At 39.4% G+C, this 23,410-nt stretch overlaps 3 protein-coding genes across 8 annotated transcripts in view; all 3 read right to left on the bottom strand.

The window, feature by feature from the left end:
* mgat4a (alpha-1,3-mannosyl-glycoprotein 4-beta-N-acetylglucosaminyltransferase A) overlaps positions 1-4,451 on the bottom strand; it is a 32,641-nt gene extending 28,190 nt beyond the window's left edge. For both annotated transcript variants that reach the window (XR_008606130.1, XM_055031828.1), the window contains exon 1: positions 3,481-4,451. Coding sequence is in view for 1 of the 2 variants with exons in the window: in XM_055031828.1 (XP_054887803.1) it covers positions 3,481-3,574 (94 nt within the window). In the remaining variant the exon portion in view is untranslated. The remainder of the gene's footprint in view (positions 1-3,480) is intronic.
* A 1,469-nt stretch (positions 4,452-5,920) lies between these two features.
* Positions 5,921-9,852, bottom strand: creg2 (cellular repressor of E1A-stimulated genes 2). Of its 2 annotated transcripts, none has more exons than XM_055031883.1 (4): positions 9,371-9,852; positions 7,613-7,782; positions 6,513-6,626; positions 5,921-6,431 (listed from the first exon to the last, which is right to left on the bottom strand). In XM_055031883.1, the coding sequence occupies exons 1-4, from the start codon at positions 9,845-9,847 to the stop codon at positions 6,290-6,292; spliced, it is 903 nt and encodes a 300-aa protein (XP_054887858.1). In that variant the 5' UTR covers positions 9,848-9,852; the 3' UTR covers positions 5,921-6,289. The 2 variants fall into 2 exon arrangements, with proteins under 2 accessions (XP_054887858.1, XP_054887857.1); XM_055031882.1 differs by having other exon boundaries at positions 5,921-6,434; positions 9,371-9,847.
* Positions 9,853-10,678: 826 nt separating this feature from the next.
* cracdla (cracd like a) lies at positions 10,679-21,589 on the bottom strand. Of its 4 annotated transcripts, none has more exons than XM_055031880.1 (10): positions 21,340-21,589; positions 19,171-19,229; positions 18,881-19,025; positions 18,656-18,788; positions 18,435-18,578; positions 17,844-18,086; positions 15,960-17,772; positions 13,875-14,791; positions 13,556-13,664; positions 10,679-12,141 (listed from the first exon to the last, which is right to left on the bottom strand). In XM_055031880.1, exons 2-10 carry the CDS (start codon positions 19,217-19,219, stop codon positions 11,951-11,953), a joined length of 3,744 nt encoding a protein of 1,247 aa, XP_054887855.1. In that variant the 5' UTR covers positions 19,220-19,229; positions 21,340-21,589; the 3' UTR covers positions 10,679-11,950. The 4 variants fall into 4 exon arrangements, with proteins under 4 accessions (XP_054887855.1, XP_054887853.1, XP_054887854.1 ...); XM_055031878.1 differs by having other exon boundaries at positions 13,556-13,673; positions 21,340-21,588; XM_055031879.1 differs by lacking the exon at positions 21,340-21,589 and adding an exon at positions 19,325-19,371 and having other exon boundaries at positions 13,556-13,673.
* Positions 21,590-23,410: the final 1,821 nt, after the last annotated feature.

Genomic DNA, 23,410 nt, shown 5'->3' with positions numbered 1-23,410 from the left:
TATACATGGCAAAATTGTAACTCCACGCCCTGTTATGAGCAAACGCAAGTTTGTTTCCTGTGAAGGGTGATTTTCAAAATGACCTGGTCCTGAAGGGATGCCCTCAAAGGGTGTAGTCAGGAAAAGAAATTATATTAAAAGCAAACTAAAAGCTAGTTATTGTCAAATCTAAAAAGATTTGGTTAATGCATGATAAGCATGTACAGTAAACCGAGTGTAGTGTGACCTTTGACTAAAGTTTGACTAATGCTAAAATACACCCCGGGGGATGAAAAGCTAATAAATAATTTAAATGTATATAATTTTTTAATGATGATATATTGTGCAGACCTGACTGCACAGCTTGGCTTCTGTTACTTAAATTCTGGTGACTTTGAAAGAAAACATTTTAAGATGCTCCAGCTTTCACAACGAAGCCTAAAGATTATATGTTATATGTTCTAGTCCGCACCACTAACTAATAACTCGACTATGAAGAAGGAACATAATTTTTATGATCTGCACCAAGTTTCCACCAGGACTGTACACGTCCTGTTTTTGTGACGATGACAAAAAAAACTCAAATTCAAAGGGTGGGGCCAAATCCACAGCAAACAAATATAGGAGACAGATCACAAACAGAAGAAAAACAATAACGACGCTTGAATATTCAGGGACTAAAAATCAGAAAGTTTTTTTTTTTTGTCAACTCTTTATATTTTCGCTGTTAGGAATTTCTTCAGCCTTCTATTTGACATTTATGCACCACAAGAAACTTTTGCTGAGAACACCTCACACATAACCTCAAGAAAAACCTAAGCTGTCCCTTTGAAAGGTTAGAGGCAGGCGAACTCAGATCCACGAGCGTTATGCAAGTTTTAGCTGCAAGCTTTCAACAACAGAGTTGAGTCTGAATTGTCTACCTGACCTTACAATTTCTGCCAGTCATTTAGTCAGAACAGGACACCTTGACTTAAACTCCCCACCCATACATTTAGGTACATTTTCCTATACAATTAGACACTCGGAGAACCATCTTGAACTACTAGACTGAAAACTGAAAGTAATGTGTAAAAACTGACAGATCTTTTTTTTTTATTGTAAGCTAAATATCAAAAGCATAGCAGGACATAAAGCAAAGCACTACAGTAAATTTGAAAGAGTAGAGCTGGGACAACTTGAGCTTTAGTCTGTTTTGGTTTAAATTATATTTTGTTAAAATATTTATGAAGTAACAATTCCACTTCAGAGCATTTATTTTCATTTTTAAATAATATTTCATTTCAAATCCAGAATTGTATAAGAGGCTGCAGACTTAACTTCTGACTTTCTCAGACACATTCAGTGCGCGATTGCACCGTTTGCAGACCGCTTGAATAGTACAATGCCTTTTCAGCCATCTCAGTTCTAGAATGAGGTGAACCACTTCTCAGTCACACCAACTTCAATCCCCAAACAGACGCGGAAGCAATACTTTGCTGCAAACCTTTGTTTGTCTAATTCACAAGGTTCAAAATTCAAGATATACTTATTATCCCTGAAGGCCAAACTGATTTACAGGTGACATATCCAGAAACTCCTCAAACAGGTTCTGAGAACAAAAACATATTTTATAAAATAGCAGTGATATAAGCTAAAAAAAAACCAGCTACAGTAAAAGACGACTAGTGCTAAAGTTAGGCATCATCTTCAAACGAAGTCCAAAATGAGCCAGAATCCAATTCTAGGTTTTTCAAGAGAAGTCTGTGGCTGTAATATTAAACTGAGCAATTAAGTGCTCAGTCCTAAAGATGTTGACAGAATGCATTTGATCATCATGGGCTACAAATAAGCAGACGGCATAATCTCTTGAACGCTGCTTATCGTGCCTGCCCTCTTAACTGACCGGTGACTGAGCATTCTCTGCCTGCTTTTAGTGCTGCCGCTCACTCACACTGCCTTTAATGGAAAATATGCCATCAAAATGATAAGCTTCTGAGAAATCACAACATGAAGCTTTGGCTGGTGATTTATCTAAAAGCCGCAATTATTTGCACTCTGCTGATAACGAGACACTGAGGCCCTTAACCGTCCCAACATATGCTGGGGGAGCCTGGTATAATTCCTCCTAGTGAAACAACTAAAACACAGGTTCAGTAGGGTCATAATCTCATGGTCAAATGTTTACAGACCGTATATAAATATGATTGATCATCTGAGAAAAGACCTCAAGATTCTATTTTTGGAAAGCAAGGTGCATTTCAATGGTGACATAGCGTTTACGACTAGGCTATCTGTTGCTATGACTGAAACATGAAGATCTGTTATTTTCATGTTTGAATCTGGTATTTACAGATTCAATGGGGTGTGTAAGCTTATGTAAATATGTTCTCATGTAACGGCGGTTATTGTTTTCACCAGACTTTGTTCCATGTGTGAAGTTAGCATGGGTACGTTTCCTGTAAATGCTGAGCTACTGGATAAAAAATTAATGAATCTAAAAGACACAGCAGCTGCTGTCTCACACCGTTCAGCTGGACTCAAGTCAGCTTGTTGTTCGCCAGATTGTTAACTGGGCCTCATGTGGAAACTGTGTCAAAGCCAATCGCAGCGGTAAGAGAGCAAAGTGTCCTCTGATGACCATCCCAAAAAGTCAGGAAGTCGTTTACAACAATAAGATTTAAACAAGAGACAAACCAAGATGGTAATAAAAGAAGAAAGAATATTAATAACTTAAGACATTTCTAAAAATGTTTTTACATTTTCCACTTAAATACTCCTGACTTATACATTTAGATTTTTTTTATGGTTTTTATGAATGAACAGTGGTTTAAAAAAAGAAGAACGAAATGTCTACATGATTGTTAGAATTAGTGCAGTCTACAACTTCGACATAACCCTTCAATTTCACCAGATCACTAAAAGCCTATTTATGCATTAATCTTAGAAATAATAAACAGAACTTGAAAATCTGTTTACAAAGGAATCTATAAACTGCCTACAGATGTAAACTAATAAAAAACTAAACATTTGCCAGTCAATCTGCCAGAAATTAGAAAATGGTTAGGTGGATATTCTTCTATCTATAATAGGGGATAATCTGAAGTTTTGTCATCTAGTGTTCAGACACGTACTATTAACACATTTTCTTTGGTGAAGGCCAGTCACTATACTCACTCATTCCCTTTTCTCACAAAACTACTGCATCCTTAAAAAAAAATACCTTCAGTAAATGTTCTTATCTAAAATAAAAATAAAAAAACTACAATGTTGAGTGAGAAATCCGCATCATCGGTCAGGAAAAGACAGATGCTAAGAAATAACTTAAATGAAAAAATGGTTCAAAACCTTTACATTACCTATTATTTTTGAGACGCGTTAAAACCAACAGACTACTTTCGCTGTGCTTTGCGGTTGTTTTGCGCTGTGCTCAGTCACGAAGTCGTAGCTCTTTCTGGCACAAGTGGGGGGGAGATGAGGGGGCCTCTACTGGCCCATTGACGTGAGATACATTGAACCTACCTTTGCCATTCTGCCATGCTGTGTACCAGGACAGGCTGAGGAAGGACGTGAAGAAAATTAACGCAGTGGCCACAGTTCCATTTCTGAGCCTCATCTCATTTCAGCGAAGCCTCTCCTCGGCTGAGTGTCGGGGGAACCCGGAGCTACCGTTGCCTCCCTCCGCTCCCTCTCCTTCCGTCCGTGTGTCTCTTCCTGCCCTCAAGACGTGGAGACGGGCGTCGGCGAAAGCATGCGAACGTTTCAAACGGCCCAGTTCGCCACACAGTAAACGCCGACTTCTCAGCTGAGAGAGACCAGCGCTCGGACGTAACCTTGGTCCTCTCCGCGTTGTCTCTGGCCGGTTTCAGTCGGAGGGGCTCGCTCTTCTTCTGCCTCTCTCCTGCGGTCTCACGCAATTCAAACGGCTCACGCGACAAGACAGCTTACATGGTCGCCCCGCTGTCCATACAGCCCATTTTGATGTTTACAGCCGCCGCTCGTTAGCTACAAGTTCCAAGTGGAAGGCATTTCGAGTGTGTGACGGCGGATCCTCCGGGATAGGCTGCTGGAGGTCTGACGGTGTGCGGGAGGCTACGCCTCAAATCACGTTGATTCCGCTTCAACTGCCAACATATAAAGGAGGGCTCGCATTAGAAACCTACGTGTTGCCGCCTCCTGGGCGCGCGTCCAAAGAAGCCACCAAATTCGACCCGTTCGACAAGCCCCGGTCCAGTACGACGGCTCGGATAAGCTAGTTAGCTACTGAGCTAATATGAAGTAGAAACTCCACTGGCTGTGTCCATCAACTTGTAGTCAACAACACCAAAAGCTGACAGAATTAGCTCTTGCTATTTGAAGGCTAGTTACTTCTTATTTTTGCGCTTTCCTTTTCGTTTTGGGTAAACACCAACATTATCCGACATCCCGTGATTTCAACGCACCATACAGCCAGAAGTAACGTGACATTGTAACTAACTACTTGGTCCACTTGTCATGTCAGACGTTTTACGGATCAATGTCTTCCGGTGACAACTTTCAAAATAAAGCCTCTGTTGTTCAGAGATCATTTTCATCGATGACTGTTTCAAATTAAAATCGTTTGTATCTGTCAAATTATGGGAAATAAAACTGTTCAAACTTAATTAAAACCAAAACCGCAACTCCTAATACTTTTCTTCATTCTAAAATCCAAGTACTGATTTCAGAGGTGAAGGGAATATGAGAGCCATCAGGACTTGTTTGTGGACTAATTGTCGTCCAATTCATCATAGGTGATTTCTTTGCACTTGCTTTGCATTGATTGTATTAATAATACCGCCAGGCAACTTATTCCACATACTGATAACCAGTGTATTGGCTTTCAAATGATGGTTCAACGATCCAGTCCTCGAGGGTCAGTGTCCTGAAACTTAATTGTTTCTCTGATTTAATCTATATCGAAGTCGAATAATCAGGTCATTAGCAGCTCTGGACAACTCGACTTGGTTGAGGTGTGTTTAAAGAGGGATATTAGGTCAAAGTTGCAGGAGTTGCAGAGCCCTGCAAGAAAACCTACAGCACATTCTTTCATAATGTGGCCTCTGAGGGAACCAGTCACACCATCCCACTTCACACATACTTGCCAGTCTGGCTGTGTAACCACCTTCGTTTACTTCTAGTCCTCGAAGGTTGCAAAATCCAGTGATATAAGAAGGCTTCCCAAGAAAACTTAAATATTTTAATAAATAAAAAAAATTCTGCTTTATATTTGATTTCCAAACTTTGCAAACAATTAGTATTGATGTTTTTCCTAATAAGCATCAGTGTAGCCCCTCTGAGTTTTATAAAATCTTCTTTTCTGTGTTTTCTAGAAGGGTCTGTATGATGGATCAGATACGAGCAACAGTCCTGCAGCAAGGATGTCCCGGATTCGAATCCCAGACTAGGATGTTCCTACATGGAGTGTATGTGGACCAAGTGCATACATGGGTTCTCTCCGCCTTCCTCCAAGTTAGCGTAGGTCAACTGTGTTTTTTCAGTTATTGTTAGAAAACAAAATAGTCACTTAGCACACATTTAAGCTATATTATTAAAGGTCAACTTGCAACACCATTTGACCCAAGTAGATCTTTTAGCTTTGTCACTATATAAACACCTTCTGTAACAAACAGTCCCCATCAGAGAGGGGTAATCGAGTTCTTCAAAATTCTCATTTTACAATATACACAGTTACTCAACATTTTTGGGCATATTATCCTGAAATGTTTGTGAGAATTGTTTTTGAAACGTAACATGTAACAATATATTGTTTATTCTATGTTGCATGACTTTGTGTTTTTCTGTTTATGATGTAAAGGAGTTTGAAATGCTTTGCTGCTGAAATGTGCTAAACAAATAAAATTTGATTGATTAATTAATTATGGAAATAATTTAAAAACATACAAAAAGGTGCCTGACTCAAGAGAAGTACTAACACAAAATGAAAGATTTCAATTATAAATTTTACTTTATTTTTAAAACACCATTATTGTAGTGCAAACCCATAAAATATCATAAAAAGATTACATTTACATATAATCAGTCAGTTTAAAAACACTATACATACATTCACGCATAAAGCTTAAGAAACCGATAAGCTGGGAGGGAACAGACTGCAAACATGCAACAACCTTTCTCTCTCGCTAATTAGAACAGCAGAAGCATTCTGAAAAGCAATGCACACACACACACACACACACACACACTTTTACATTTATAGTCTTTGCACATCACTGCTTCCTTATCAGACTGTTCCAGGTGTCAACCGTCTCACAGACAGCAGAACTGATGTGAAGCAAGGCGAAGCAGGATCTCAGAAGGGCGTAGCTTTGAAGTAGTCTTCCAGTGGGATGACTGACACACCCCCGATCCAGTCCTGTAGCCAGACCTGCATCAAATCCATCTTCATGAAGAACCACTTGTGTCCCACCGGCCACTTTGCCATCACAGGATGTCTGCTTAAATCAGAGCCACATGTGAGCTTATACTTATCAAATGTAATGTGAGCACACTACCGTTGCTTACACTCCTTGCACCTCGAAAACATCGCTTCCTTTGCAAAAGCGAGCTCCTCTGGGGCCACCTCCACCATTTTGCCTGTCAGTGTGAGTCGAGCACATCTGGGATCCTCTGGATCATACACCATTTGCCTTCAAACACAGCAGAATATGACACCTTGGTTACTAAAAAGTTTTTCTAGGCTTTTCGGCAACAGGAATGAATAGGCTTTTGTGCGAACCAGAAAAAGGGGTGTTTGTTTTGATAACACCAAGACAATCTTTTTAAAGCTAAAAATTGATACAATTTAGTAAGATTACAGAATGAAGCAAATGCAGTAAAGCTGAAGGAATGTTTGCCGGCCCCTTCCTAGACGTAAATTGCAAAATAGAAAAAAATGTCAGTCGTTTCAAAGACGTCTAAATCTCCTTGTATAGCAATTTAGATTAAATTTTTATGAGTGACATGATTTTAAAAATGGTGCCGCCTCTGTCTTGACCCTCACATGTCAGCGAATGTTGGGGTGAAATGTGAAGTGTATCTCCCCTCTCTGTGTTTTACGTATCTTTTTTAAAATGCTCGCGCCGTTTTGTGAAGATATCTAAACAGAGTGAATGTTAAATATACTTTATTGTACCATATTGTTTTCAGAGCTGTATAATATAGATACATGTTCAGGAAATCTCTAAAGATCTTGGTCGTTTTCTTTTTTTGACAACTTTGAATTTCAGTCTAATTGAAACTCTGCCACCTGCTGGCAGAGGCAGGTAAAAGCAGTTGTCTCTGAATTTGGGGAGATCAGATAGTAAAGCCCTTGTGCAATTCGTGGATTATGTTCCACCACTTTCAAATGTTGCTGAAGATTAAAAAGTTTATTTATCAAATCTTCCCAAAACCTAGATCTATGACAAAGTCTGAGACAATGATAAAGTTTATAAACTTAGATGAAAATGTGGAGTTACAAGTACCTTTCACATGGACAATTTCCTTAATCCCTAGAAGCACATCAAAGTAAATATTTTATACTATGTTCTGAACTTCATGGTGTGATTTAAGTTGGCATATCCTGACTTCTCAGACTGCTGTAATTTTATCAAAAAGAATAATACAAGTGTATTTTCAGTAAGCTTAGGCTTGCCTGCAGAAGTCCCCCTCAGCTTCTGAGAAAGTGAGAGAGGCATACGGATTACTTTTCAGGTCCGTCACAGTGTTGTCCATTGGAGTCACATAAAAATAGATCACTCCAGTGCTGTTGTCCAATGGTCCGTCACTGACCGAGAAGATGTTTCCAAAGGGAATGCCTCTGATCTGTGTAAAAAAAGTGTTGCAAAAAGAATATCATTACAATCTTAAACGAAAAATAATCACCTCTAGCACAAAAACCTAAAACACATTGATTACACATTGAACAGAAACTATTTTAAAAAATGCCTTATGAAACCATTATGAAATTCTTTTTCACCTCAACTTAAGTGTGTAAATGGCAAAATATAGATGGTGGAAATGAAGGCTGAGTTATTCTAAACTGATCTGCAATTAAAACAAAAAACTGCTTGGTTTTGTTTTTAAAAACTAAGGACTTTGCATGGAGCAGGGGATTCTTTGTTTTCTCAAAAATACAGTTAAAAGCTGGGCTCTCATCATTATGCAATTTTTTTTTTAAATTAACAAAATACCCTAGAGTACCACACAAAAATCTTTGGCCGCAGAATTTGATTCTGACACTTATGCAATAGGGCAAGTGTCAGAAAAAGAAGAAAAAAATTAAATGGAATATGGAAACAGCCAAAAATAATCTTTATCTGAGGTTACTGTAGGAGGGGGAGAATAGATAAGGGCTTCACAGGTAAATATGGCAGTGTAATGGTTTCTGTACCATTACACTGTACGAGCGAAGAGGAGAATTAAAGAACAAAGATAGCGCAAGGATTTATACAGAAATTTGTCAGAGAGTAACAAAGATAACATCAGTACTATTGCCAGGACACTTAGAGGGTTCTGCTGTTTTAGCAGCTGACCCATACAGATGGACAGCCACCTGGACAACAAGATTTATTTTTTTCTTTGTTTGTTTTTGTAACACTGATGATCATACGAGGTGGGATGACCATTTATACACAGGCAAATTAGGATTCAAATATGTCAAAATGTTAGTCAGTGTATATTACAGCAAAAAAGAAGGGTTTCTTCCCATACAGGAACTGCCACTGTTCATTATAGTGGCACAGAGCAGCAGTGTCAAAGTCAGTCCTCAGTGGCCGGTATCCAACATGTTTTAGCTTCTTTCCCTGGTTTGACACAACTCAATCTAATTTTGGTTCATTGGCAGGGCTCTGCAGAACTTTGTGACATGCTGAGGTTGTGGTCGGACCATTTTCAATGTCGGAGCAGAGATGGATTGAAATCGGGCAGAACACCGCCACATGATGCCTACAGATGGGCATGGAGATGAACAGGAAAAAAGAAGGATTAAAGAACTGCATCGTAATATTACATTAATTTTGGAGACCAATTAATTGCACAATTGCAAAAACAGGATTTAATTTTCAAAAATTTCTTGTCCTGACCTTTTTGGTTGTTTTCATGTTGTTGCATTTTCCAAAGTGTTTTCCTTTCATGCCATGATTAAAACGTTTCTGGTCTGTAAAAGTTTTGCACCCAGTAGCATTTTGTTTTTGTTTTTTTCTTCCTGGTACATGGTGACCTTGAAGAATCTGCTACATAACACATTACGGAGCTTTAGCTCCAATATCATGTGTTTCTAAGATTAAGTAATGTTTTACAAAGTTTGATTAAGTTGCAAATGGATTTGGGGAGTTTAACCTCATTAGAAGAAATATTCCGGCCTTGTTGATAAATAAAGTTCACCCACCCAGACAGGACCGAGCCACTTTACCTTGTCTTGAGTGGAAATGGTGGCCAGATGACCCCAGTCGCTGTAGTGGGCGATGTATCTGGCAGTCCTGGCCGTCTCCTGGTGTGGAGGAGGGGAGCCGCCGCCGGACTTCTTCACCTTCTCCACGGGATACGAGAACAGCCGAGAGGACAGCCGCGCCGCTTCTCCGCTTTCGGGCTCCGCCTGCTCTCTGAGTCCGGGAGTCTCCAGGCGGTCTCCGAGGACGTTGGCTTTCCACAGCCCGGCGCCGTCCACCAGCAGCGCCGGTGCAACCTCTTCGGACAAGTCGGCATCTTCTACGTCCACGTCGTTGGAAGACACGACCCATGACACGGAGCTCCGGAGGGTGTAGCTCCGGCACAGACACAGGAGGCTGGCGCACAACGCCAGGGGAAAGTAACGGGACCTCATGGAGGCGGAAGGATGACCGCTCACTTTCACTCTGGTGTTTACAAACTCACGTGTGGGCGATTTCATAACACGAGGACGTTCGGCTGGCGGAGGCAGCGTTCTGCAGCGCCCTCTGCTGGTCCACATGGGGAAACTGCATCGAATTTCACTACGCTTACTTTTAATCATCTTTTGGGTGTACACATAAAAAAATAAAATAAAAACATGCCCACTTTAATTTTTGTACATGTATGCGTTTAGATTTTTTTTCTTTAAATTCTGCATACTGAGTGAAAACCATTTTTCTCGTGAACAATATTTTAGTGAAGTTACACCAAACGCCCATTAGGTGGCAGTGAATGGATAAAAAACAATGAAGCAGCTTATTTGCTCCAAGCCCCACACAAGTAAGAAAATGGCTTTTAAATAAGTCTATTCTAGTTCTGCTGTCATGCATATAGGGGTTCAATGAAAGAAAAGTGAGTAGTTTCGTAGTAAGTACATAATTACTGGAGCACTGATTAATTGTGGAGGTAAAACATGCAGAATAAAAAAAAATACGCAACTCAGTAATATTGCATAAATGTACAGAAATAGGTCAATAATTACCCATAATGAAATGACATAATGAAATGTGTTATATTTTGTTCAGTAATATAATATAAAATATTTCACTTCCTGTAAAAATAAAGTAAATTTTATGAATTCTAATTCACTTTTTGTAAAACAAACAAAAAAAAGTTTAGTTATTTCCTTCAGAACCGTAAGGATTTGGGGGATTATAATTTTGAAGTACATGGAGTACTGAAGTGTTTTTCTGTTTGTTAGATATGCTCTCACTTCCATCTGGAGAGTTCAGTGCTCTGCAGAAAATATCTCAATGTTACCGTAAATTATGCAGGTCCTGCAGGACATTAATCTTGTTAGACTTTTTAATGAGTTGTTTCATTCCATCTTGGTTTTTTTTCTTTTCTGTTCCTGCTGGGCTATGACCCATCTTTTAGGTCTTACTTGTAGAGACCTGAACTGCAAAACACCATGTTAGGTCAGGCACAGGCAAGCATCTACATAATATAATAAAAAGTTTCACCACTTTTCTGTACATTAATGTTCTACTAAATAGGAGGTTATTTAGTAAATTGCCATGCACACATTTTGACATGTCATAGGTGAAATAACATGAACATGGCTGTCTTGCACCAGGGACAAGATTTTGCTATTCTACATTATTCATCATCAAAGCAAATAAAGTAAAGTTACACATCAAAATGCCATTTAATATACTCGTAATATTTTTATACTGCACAAGAGGTGTGTTTGTGGTAAGCACTTTAAGTACCAAATTTAAAATGTAAATAAAAAAACAAAATTTATACATCCTTTCCCTTATACAATTTATAAAATCTGCCGCTGTATTATGCAAAGGGCTGATTAATAATGAATAATTAAAATGTAAATAAATCACAACCACATTGCTCATCAGAGATGTAAAGAAAGAGAAAGACAAGTTGTTTTAAACCATGTAAGATCTTAACTGACCATTGGAAGGTTTGTATTTTATTAATAAGTTTCTCATCAGCTTTTTTTGTATCAGCTTTTTTTGTATGTAAATGTCAAAAACAGATATTATTGGAGAATCTACTCAGAATACCTGGAGCTTCAAAATAAAGCAATGAAATAGATTTTAACCATCTTCACTTTTTCTTATTTATGTTTAGCTTTCTTACTTCAAATAATGGTCTATAAACAGGATGAGAAAATGAAGTTCTCTTTCTGGTAGACTGTTGTATCCTTGCCCGTAGATGGTGCTGTTAGTTAAATTAGAGAAACCAATAACTTTTATTTATTTTTGCTCGGCTCTTTGCAAATAAAAAGTTCAATAAGAGAAACTAATTAAATTTATTTGTTTGATTATCATAAACATTTTACAGTAATAAACTGTCTGGTATCATTAATAATGATTCATAAACATCTTTTTATGAAGTGAGATCATAATGAAATTAATTTATTGAGTCTCTTTCTGTTCCTAAAACAATAAAACTTTGTGATCATATAGAAACAGGGTAAAAATTTTCCATCACATCTGATCAACACCTTAGAGGTAGCTTTCCTCAACCCTTATCTTATTCTCTCATTCAAAACAGTACTTATTCTTGTTTCCAGAACCCATAAATCTCTCAGATTCCCCTTTTAGTCCATACTCTTATCGCTCCAAGCCATTGACTTCCTCTTCGCCAGCTCCATCCAGGATGGCTGGCTGCTGTCAGAATGCAGCGCTGATGAACGAGTGCGTAAAGAAGATGGGGAGGAGGGCAGCTCCACATTTTTCCGGGTCCATTTGTCCTCAGGAGGCTTTTCTATAACCCTGGATGGGCTGGATTCTACACAATGCAGAGAGGAAAAACCGTACAACACAGCTCAGCTTATCATTGTCAATATTTGGGAAGCAGCATCTATAAACTCACAGTGCCTCAAATCTTACTACATTTAAACTAAAAACTATTTGCAATGTGCCTCAAGTCATATTTGGGACACAGCAAACATGGGGAACATCTGGTCAGATAGGACCAAAACCGGACTTTCTTACTCTAAATTCAAACCTTGTGTTTGACTCTAAAGTACCACTGCTTGTACTCTTGAGCACCTTCCCTTCAGTGAAACATGGTGGTGATCGTATCATCCTGTGGGCATACTTTGTCATTTTAATTTAGAGCCTATGAGTTCAAATAATCTAAAACATTAAGTCGTTCATGCAAATTGATCTTTGCTTCAAACAGCTCTTTGGCAAATTACATCAAGCACAGTGAGAAAAAAAATTGTTCATGTTGGTGGAGTTACATTTGTTTGTGATGTTCCTTTTAAATCCACAAATTGAAATTGAAAACTTGAAGACATGAGAAGGGAAGGAGAGTGGAAAGTTGTCTGAGAATCCCAATGGCGAAAGCAGGTAACAGTGAATCTTGAAGCGCTGCTTTCCACTTGGTTCTGAATTTAAAATGTGAGTCAGAAAATAACGTCAAACCCACCTTGGCATGTTTTGCTATGCCAACAATCAACAATCCAAACTAATGTAAATACATTTGTTTTCTCTCCAATAAACTATGGCAGCTCCATTGGATTTTGAGGTTGGGATTGGTGAGAAATCTCCACCTGTTCATGCTTGAAATTCTCACTTCAAGGGGTTTTTCCTTTAAGCTAGGAAGTTCTACTTAAAAACACAAAGTGCAAATGAATATGATTGTTTTTGCTTTTATATGACAAATAACAGACAACTCCAATGACTGCTTTAAAATCCCTCAACAGTACTGTGGCACCTGGAAAATCTAGTATTTTGTGATGTGCCACAAAATGTCCTGGAACCAGTGGTTTAGATCTAGGGGTCATTCTTGTGCTTAAATGGTCGAGTCAAAGTCTAAACTTAAATCCAACCTGAAAATCTGTGACAACACTGAAATGTTAACATTCATAGACAGTCTTCATGTCATCTGACTGAACTTAGGTTATGCTCCAAAGAGGAATAGAGAAGTAAATCATGTGCAAAGCTAGTAGTAGACATTCCCAGAAGACTTGCAGCTCTTACTGCAGGTAAAGGTGGTTTCAACATTCTGACGCCAGGGGGAGTAAATACAGACGTAAGTCAACCATTTGTAAACATATCTGAAAATCATGTATCATTTGACTAATTATTCTGCGTTTTGTGTCGGTATGTTGCAAAGTCTTTGTGACTGCAGTGTGTCAGGGTGCATAAATGTTGAAGTGGTACTGCATTGCAATGACAAATGTGTGCCAACATACCTGCTGATTTTGCCACTTGTCTAATTTCCACTGTATCTTTGCTTAGAGGGAAAAGGTAAGCCAGAGTGTCAGTGTCACTTGAGGTCTGAATTTGTGCTTGAGATTTCTTCTGTTCCACCTGAAAAAGGCACAAAATTATTTGTTCATTTTTCAGAAAATTAGTAAAGATTTATTTTATTACTCAGATAAAATGACATATTAGTATAAATGTAACTTCTGAATTGAAATAATTTATTCTGTATTACTATCTGATTTAAGTATCAAGTTTTGTTAAAATAGCTTCACTGAAAGAAGGATACAGCACCAAAGTCCCACTAACCTCCTTTAGCAATGGTGGCATTGTCCATTCTGCCCGTTTCTCCATGAAGGCAACCCTGTCGGCCGCTGATCCAGTCCAAAGTACCCGCTTGCTTACGAGGGATGAACTTTCTTTTGGAACACTGGATTCTTTTTCTCTTCTTTCCAAGGCAAAGTCAAGGGTAGGAGATGCAGCAGATGTGACTGCAGGTTCTGGCTCCAGAGTTGAAGGTGCATGTTTGAGTTGAGTGGCAGGTTGGAGACCTTGACTGGTCCAGCAGGTTTGCTGCTGGGGAGAGGATTGGTAAGACTGTGCAAGCAACTGGGGTACGTTCCGTCGTGTAAATGTAAATGGAGACGTGTTGCCTATTAGAGGAGAAGAGGGCGATGGAGAGTGTGTTGTTCTTGGGATGGCCTGATTGTCTGATTGAGCTCTGTTAGGCTGGCTCATTTGTCTCGAGATTGGAGAGGCTCTCGAGCTGCATGACTCAAACTGAGTTGTCAGCTTCTTTTGCGATGCTGGTGTCGAGGGTTTGGCAGCTTGCTCTTGGCCACTGCTTTGAACAGATTCTTCTTTCATTTTGTCTGATGATAGCTGTGGTGTGCTCTGTTGAATCTTTCCTGTCTGGTTCTGCACTTGGGGTCCAGCGATTGGCTCTTCTTGGCTTTTAGGCCGAACTCCAGTTTGTGTGCTAGTAAAATCTCTTTGAAATCTGCTGGTCAAAAGATGTTGGAGACTCCTGGTCTTTTCCATGGCCAAAACCATCCAGGACAGGTCGGATGAGGATGCTTGTGGGCTTGGCTGAATCACCTGGGGGGGAGTGTCAGGTTCCCCGAGGTGTATGGAAGTTGTTTGGACTTCTACGGGAGTGGTTTGAGAACTTTCTTCAAGTGAAGCGTTGCGCCTGACTGGAAGGGTAACGCCAAAAGGAGCTGGATCTGAAAAGTGACACGAATCTGTTAGACATGTTAGCCAAATGGTATTTTAGTGAGTGCAAAGTCCCTGTGTGGTTCCAAGAAGTCTTATCTTTCTGGATTGATTATTTACAATGTGGGACCTTGCTATGAAGACACAGCATTACAGCATGCAATGTTTAACTAGGGTACTAAAAAGTTGTAAAAACTCACTACAAGTTAAAATACATGCAGGGTCTGTAATCTGCACTAAATAGTGTTTTATCTTATCGAACAGCAAATGTTATCATTTTTTTTCTGCCAGTGCAGTTTTATATGCTTTTTTTTTTTTTTTTTTTTTTAGAAATTGAACATGTCACAGGGTGAAAATATATCAAAAGCCTTAAAATAATTGGTGGGCATTCGTCGTTGGACAGTCTAAACATTGTGCAGTGTTTTGGGTCCTCAATAAAACTCTTCTCCTCAGGTTACCTTATAGGTTTGTGGATTTAGGAGGACCGATGTCATGGCGCAAACTGGATATGTCTTTGTTAATTTGGCAAAATGTTTTGGGTCACTGCCCTACTGACAGAATCATCAAGGATGATTTATTTGAACTTTTCTCAAAGAGGGCACTAGAGTTTTATTCAGATTGTCCTGGTGTTTCAAAAATTAAATGAACCCATGTGGTCCAATAAGTTTTCCAAAACAAAAAAAACAAACGACCCAAATCTTCCTCTATACCATATGTAGCACTGGGCATGAGGTCCCTATTCCTATATTCATCCTTTGTTATATGCCAGATTGATAAGCTTATTCTCAGTCTCAGTACCATCTGACTAAGTCTCAGTTAAGTTTAGTAAATGTCATGTATTTACATTCGTTTTCTGTCATTCTTCTCACCAATCAGTTTCCATTTGAATAGCTATTCTAATATTTAGAGAAAATTTCTTTCTCCATTACCTCAAATGTCACAGTCTTGTGCAATATTATTTTTATTCTTTCTTATATGTTATCGCTCTAAATGGGTCAATAGACGAGTTCAGGCCAGGCGCTTTCTTGCAGACATTTCCTGACTTATGAAGATCAAAGCACATCTGCCTTGCTTCAATAGAATGCTTTCCTGTCTTTCCCACTTTGAAGAGCACCAGAGAGCCTGAGAAAATCAATTATTCCCTTACAGAGATAAACATAACAATTGTGACAGACTCACCTGGTGATCTGGGGGAGCTGCTTGTGTTTGCTAGTATCTTTTCAGATATTTGACTGGAACAGTCGACCAATTTCTGGCTTTTCTTTGTGTCGACATCTTGGTCATCGGACAGCAGCGTCGCTGAATGCCGTTGAGAAGCTGTTTCAGAGCGGAACTTGAATGAGCGCGATGTGGAGCGAAGCTTTACACCAAACGGTGTCCTTGTTTCATCCTCCGGAAGCCCCTTTGCTACCACAGCCTCATCCACTGTCTCCCCAGTGCCATCCACTCTCGCTGCCTCTACGACATACGTGTCTAAGGGTGAGTTTTTGACTGTTGTCACTGGTTCTATTTTTTTATAATTGAGATTTCTTTCCCATGGAAGAGATGAGCCCTTGGATCTGTCTGCAGCAAAGGAGCTCCCTTTCGGCTGTGAACCTCTAACTTCCTCCCTTTCTCTTGTGATTTTCTCTTCTGTTCCCCCAAATGGTCTGGTCTTGACTTCAGGTTTCTCAAGGACTCCACTAAAATGTTTAAGTTCCTCTCTTTGTCTTGTCTTTTTTTCTTCAAATGGTCTCGTCTTGACTTCAGGTTTTTCCAAGAAACTTTCACCTTCCTCCTTTTCTTTTGTTATTTTCTCTTCTATTCCCCCAAATGATCTGGTCTTGACTTCAGGTTTTTCTAGGAACTCTGTAAAATGTTTAGCTTCCTCCATTTCATTTATGATTTTTTCTTCTGTTCCCCCAAATGGTCTGGTCTTGGCTTCAGGTTTCCCAAGAACTCCAGTAAAATGTTTAAGTTCCTCTCTTTCTCTTGTGTTTTTCTCTTCTGTGCCCCCAAAAGATCTGGTCTTGGCTTCAGGATTTTCAAGGAGTCCTGTGAAATTTTTAGCTTCCTGCTTTTCTTTTGTGATTTTCTCTTCTGTTCTCTCAAATGATCCAGTCCTGGCTTCAGGTTTCTCAAAGAATCCAGTGGCACTCTTTAAATCCTCTCTTTCTCTTGTAATTTTTTCTTCTGTCCCCCCAAATTCTCTCGTCTTGGCTTCGGATTTTTCCAGGAATCCCGTCAAACGTTTAACTTCCTCCTTTTCTCTTGTGATTTTCTCTTCTAGCCCCTCAAATGATCGAGACCTGGCTTCAGGTTTTTCCAAGAATCCTGTTAAACTCTTTAGTTCTTCTCTTTCTTTTGCAATTTTCTCTTCAGCTACCCCGAATGATTTAGTCCTGGGTTTAGAGTTTTCCAGGAGTCCCATTAAACTGCCTGATTGAGCTTTTTCTTCATCCCAGTTTCTGGACAAATGAAAGGAGTCAGATCCTGATGATTGTCTCTCTGTTCTTGTTGAGATGTCCTCATCATTTTTAGGCTGCTGTTGCTGAGCAAGAGGTGACCTGGATGTCAACCAGGAGCTGAAAGGCGAGAGCTGCTCAGAGGACACTTCAGTCATACTGGAAAAATAAGTTTTTCTCTTATTTTGGGACGTTAATTGGCTCTCCAAATACGATTCTTTTTTCTCCTTGATTTCTGAATCGATGTAGGATGAGTGGGGCCGTTTAGTGGCTGATGCGTCCAATTGCCCTGGAGGCTTCACTCGAAGAATTGGGAAGGCTTTGACCTCAGGAAGAGCGTTGTCCTGACTGGGTAATTTGGACGCAACCTCAGATGAAACTGGTGACAATTCTTCAAACGTTAGTGGAGAAAGCTGGGAAAGATTGGCCTGTCCTTTGTCTGTCTCCACTCTTTCTCCCTCTTGAGCAACAACCTCCTTTTCTTGTTCTTGAACGAGCTCAAATCGGTCACGGACTTTCAGGTCCCGTAAAGGAGACCCAGATTCAATCTAAAAAGAGAATAAATACAGTAAAATATATATTTAGTGCTGTCTTTGTCAGGACTGATGTGGATTCTCACCCCAGAAGATGGTTTTCTCTTCGAACTGGCTCTCTGGTTTCTAGGTTTGATGGACATCCTGTGGCGTAAAGCAGATGTATCTAGGGAGGCGGTGAATTCGGCTGGTGTGTTGAAGTCTACCGGAGCCTCAGCTGTAGCCGGTGATGAATAGTTGGGTCCAGAAAAAGAAAAGTGATGGGAAGGCATTCGGGGTGGCGATCTTGTTTGAGCCAAGACTGGGGGAGAAGTTGGCTGAGATGTCGACTGAAAAGAAAAGGCAAGAGGTCACGCTTTATGGCAATTTAAAAAAAAATCATCTGTGTTCAACTCACAAGGAATTTTGATTATAGACCTGCTTATAATACAGAAGAGGGACATAAATGTGGTTTAACAATGCATAACAGTGACTTAAACAAAATTTATTACTGTTTTTTCATCCAATCAATTGCCCCCTCCTCCATAAAACACATTGTGCTGTTGGGTTGGTAAAATAAATTTAAAATTTAGTATGAAACAGATTTTTCTTCCACTCTTCCATTGGGACTGTTGTATTTGACGCTTTTATTTATTCAGTATACACCTCGGTGAAGCAAAAATCAGATACTGAATTACCTTCGTGAGGGTTCCCTCTCCTGAGTTTTCATTAGAGCCGTGGAAAGTAAAGTCCTCCGACTGCTGAGCCGTTTCCTCTGGACTCCTGACTGGCAGAACCATTGGCGGTGGCCCAAAATGCATCTTCTGCAGCTGGAGCTTCATCTACAGCAGTAAAGCATGGGAGGCTGCTGTTAAATGTGTTGCTCTTGCCTTAAATTCCTCGTAACGAGAAGCCATACTTGCAGAGATTTGATTTTGCTGTGAACATTCTCCTGAGATGAAACCCTGACTGGATCCGGGTCTGAAAGGACCTGGTCATCCAGAAAGATGCTTTCGTGGGAAAACGCTCTGGAGCCCATTGCACCCTGAGAGCTTTTAATGACAGAGGATAGAAGATTGAGGGGAATAAAGATGTGAAATTAGATGTACTATTTGCAAAGCTTTTTAGTCAGCTGTTTGCTCACGCTAAATCTTCATCTGAACCAAGTCCTTTTCCAACGGTTATATCACTAGCCGACTGGCTGAGCTTGGCATCTGCCTCTGCACCCGTCTTCTTAGCCCTCCTGAAGAAACGGCTTTTCAGAAACTTGATTTTGGAGCTTTTACGTTCTGCAAGGGCCAAGAAAGAGGCAGATTCAGGCTGATTCACACAAAGGCAGAACAAATTTTGTCACATCTCCAGAATCTCTTGATTTTGTCTTTTTAAAAAGAAATCACTTCCAATTTAACAATTTTCTGCAAGAGATAATCTTACTTGTGACGTCCTCTGTGCCTTCTTCATTGTCTCCTGAGAACGACTCCATCTGTTCGATCCTTTAAAAGAAAACATACGAAAAAGGACAAAAATTTATTATGAGAAGGAGACATTTACAAAAAGCACCTGCCTCCACAGAAAACTCCACATATACCATGTTTGCGGGCTGTTCTTCCATGGTGGAGGACATTTAAAATGATGGTGTGCTCTTTGTTCTCAAGCATAAACACAGACACATGGTTCAAAGGTTTATTACAGGGCTGATTATCAGGAGCAGAAATAACCTTCACTGAAAAGCAGGCAGCGGTGGGCAGCACCTTGCCCTGATCAGCAAAATTCAATCATTATTAAGTAGAGTTCATTTATTATATTATCCAGGTGGTCTTATTAGTATAATACTTACAGTGCCAATTAAGTTTATGCAGCAGAACAACAGGCTTCATTAAGGCATTCTAATGAAACAACAGAGTCGCATTCATATGGTCACTTCTTAAATGATTTTCTGCAATGGTTTTAATTTTTATTTTGTCGCCTTGTTCAGAACTTTATTTGGTCAATAGTAACTATTGCAACAATCCAATAACCTCTGAAATGTATTGACTAAGATTATCCAATGGCAGTGGTGGAAAAGTAACGCTTCTGCATATTCATAAACCTACTCTTTCACATTTTGTCATCTTATAACAACAAACTTCAAGGTATTTTGTTCAGATCTTATGTTATTGATTGATGGGAAGCAGCATAGTAGATGTATGTTTAGGGTCAATATCCAGCAGGATGGTTAGCCTCCAGCTCAGCTTTTCTTAACAGCTCATCTGACCCATGTGAAGAAAAGCAACCCCACATCATGATGCTGCAACCCCTACACTATGTCTTATTGTGGAGATGCTGCACTCAGGTTGATGAGCAAGGTGAATTTGTTGACAGTGTTTTAGACCAAACAAGGACTTTTTATGACTTTCTCTCAAGAGTAACTTTCCTTTTGCCGGTCTTCCACAAACGTCCTGTTTGTTTAGCTGTCAGTTTACCAGGGCATCCAGGTCTTGGTAGGTTTGCATTTGTGCCAAACACTTTTAACTTTTTGGTGATGGCTTGAACACTGACATGTTTAAACCCCGAGACATTGTTTGATGTCTTAACCCAGCTTTAAACGTCTCCATAACACCATCCCTGGTTGTTCTGCTGGTCTTCATGTTGCTGTTTGTTCACTATTGTTCCCCAACAAACCTCTGAGGTCTTCACTGAATGGTGGGTTTTATGTTGGGATTGTATTACACACAGGTGGAGTCTGTGTACTGACTTGGTGACTTCTGAAGGCCATTTGTTGCATTACATTGTTTCTTGGGATACCAAGATAAATGGTGGATGACAACCACCAAATGCATACCACACTTTTTTGATTTTATACCTGCATACATTTTTTTAAAGTGCTTTTTCCTTTGTGTTGCTCTGTTGCATAAAATCCCAATAAAAATACATTTAAGTTTGTGTACGTAGAGGCGTACACTTTAGCAAGAGTGAAATTGAATTTCATGAACACTAATCCCATTCTAGAAGAGATTCTAAATCTTCCCAGCTCTTCCAAATTGGGAGCATTTAAGACCGAGGTCAGTCTTCTTCCTGCGTTTTGTATATTTTTGTATTGTAATGTCGCTCTGGTGTTTTGTGAGCCACAGCCACTCTCTGTGTTTCATGCTGTTGTGCCTCAGTCGTCAAGGAGTCAACAGGGCGTAATCTTGCTTGCCTGACTGATAACACAAGATAGATCAGGTTATAGGTAAACATGCAAAGTCCATACTGCACCTTGTTGTCTAATGGAGCACACCTTCTGAAAAGGATACAAGCACATGATAACCATGTGACAATTAAGGGGAGGTGGGGCAGGAAGAATAACTCTAAAATATCATTTTTCTTGTGCTTTTAGGCTAAAAATGAAATTAACATGAAATAAAGTTGTGATATTTACAGAGCCAAACAACAGCATTTAGAGAAAAGGAGGATAATCTGGTGGATTATTGACAATGCAGAGAGATTTCAGTAAGATTTGACAGCAGCACAATGATCCACAGACAGAACTTTATCGGAGTATTTAATTCACAAACACAATATTTCCAAGAATTTCACCTGGAAAAACACAATCACTCTCTCTCCATGCAGTCTGAAACTCACCAAACGACCAAACCAGCAGCTCGGCTTCCCTCCCTCCTGTTTGTCCTCGTCTCCAGTCGGAGTTCTCAGCCGTGTGACAGACCCAATATTTAACCCTCAGGCTGACATCATCAACATCTGCTGAAGCATAGGCAAAGAGCGAAGAAAAGTGGGGGGAAAAAAAACAGGCTGGGAGAAGAATGGACGACAAAGGGAGAAGGTCACTGCATGACAGGATAAGCAAATGCACAAAGAGAAAAGAGGACAGATGAGAATGTATGCGAGAGAGAGGGAGAGGGAGGGATAGTCTATTACATTAGTGGCACACTGTGGCCCTCTGCGCTAAGCTCCTTATAAAACGCTAACCTGATTTTTAGGCCCAGAAATGAGAGTAGAGGGAAAAAATAAAGCTCCAGTCCAGTTGGAAGGAGGGTATGCACACAGGAATCATGGCTCATGAGATTGTTTGTAGACCACACGAGGTCATTCGCTCTCCCAGATGAATACAGGGAGAAGTCTGGGATTAACAAAAAAACAAAAAACAAAAACAAAAAAAAAAAAAAATTGACAAACTGAAATTGTCAGTCATAATTAAGTTGTTTTATATTCTTAGTCATTTCTAAGGCTGAAATTTGTCATTTTAAAGGGTTTTTTTGAGACAAACTTTTATGGTATGAAACGTAAGCAAAGTATAAACAACAACAAAAAAGGCAGAAGCTGTACCCTATAGACATCGGTTCATGTGAGTGAAATAAAATAGCTTAGATTGGCTTTAAAAACGCAAAGATATTAAAATAAAAAGTTTGTTTGAAGTTTTGTTTATTTACAGTGTCAATTTGCAAAACACCATAAACTCTTTGCGAGACAGCAGGTCCATTTCATATCCAGTAACAGAAAACTGAGCTGCATAACTATTAGGTTCAAATCTATCACATTCATTCCACAACAATACAAGATCCATACAGTGTAATTGAACTTGAATAACAGAGCAAAGCATAGTGATTATTTAATACCAATAAGTATACATGTATTTACTAACTGAATAGAGTCAAGACTTTGTTCCAAGCCTTCATCCTGAGAAAGAATGTGGTGACAGTCGGAGGAACAATTCCCTTTTAAGAGGAAGACACCTGCATCAGAACCAGAACCGGGCTCAGTATGAGCAGTCGTCTGGTTGAAAGGACACGAAGCAGTCGTTGAAAAGGACTGAAGTACATGTGGGGGTATATTTGCAGAAAACAAAAATTAACAATGGTTCTGTCAAGGAAGAAGCCGCAGTGACAACAGAGAAGCAAAACAGCAAAAAACACAGAGAATGGGAAAAATAACGACTACATTCATTGCAAATAATACATAAATGTAGAGGAGCAGAAAGAATATGTCCATTTATGGATTTCTCTCTGGTTTAGAGGTAAAGATCAATATGCACGGCTGCTTTCTGTGACCTAGGTATAACGTGACTGTAGATTATTTACATTATTTACGATACAATGACATAATCAGAACTGAACTCTTTCCCTCCCTGCTGTGGAGAAACGGAGGGAAACTGACCGTATTTACTGATTGTCTCTTGTTCAGGAGGTTACCTCATGGATTATAATTTCTCCATCTCTGAACCCAGATGAGGACTGTGCATATCAAGATTAAGGCTGATAGATAATCCGATCACGGAGCCGTGTGAACCCATGAGAGTCACCCTTCAGTTAAGCTAAGGGTTTCCCGTGAACATTTAGATTTTTTTATTTTCTCTTCACCAGAGTTTTATTTATTCATTTATTTTTTGCAAAACATTTTTTATTTCAACAGTTTTTATTTGATTGGTAATGCAGACTGAATCACAGCAACATTACCTGTTTTTTAAGAGGGATTCAGTAAGCAAATATGTACAATTTTAGTAATTTTATCAGGTTTTTATGAGTGCCTCAGCAGAACATTTTCTGTCATTCCAGCCTTTTATTCCATCATCCCTGTCAGTTTAACCCCATTTAATTGAAAACAACAACAATGAAAACAAACATGACAATAATGGATCAGAAATCAAGCTTGTAAACAATGATGTGATTTCTTGGCATATTTAGGTTCATTTGTGAAT

The sequence above is a fragment of the Poeciliopsis prolifica genome, unplaced genomic scaffold (assembly GCF_027474105.1).
Source record: "Poeciliopsis prolifica strain line A6 unplaced genomic scaffold, Auburn_PproV2 SCAFFOLD007, whole genome shotgun sequence".
NCBI lineage: Eukaryota > Metazoa > Chordata > Actinopteri > Cyprinodontiformes > Poeciliidae > Poeciliopsis > Poeciliopsis prolifica.
Note: the sequence above shows the minus strand (reverse complement) of the source record. Positions and strands in the feature narration are given on the sequence as shown.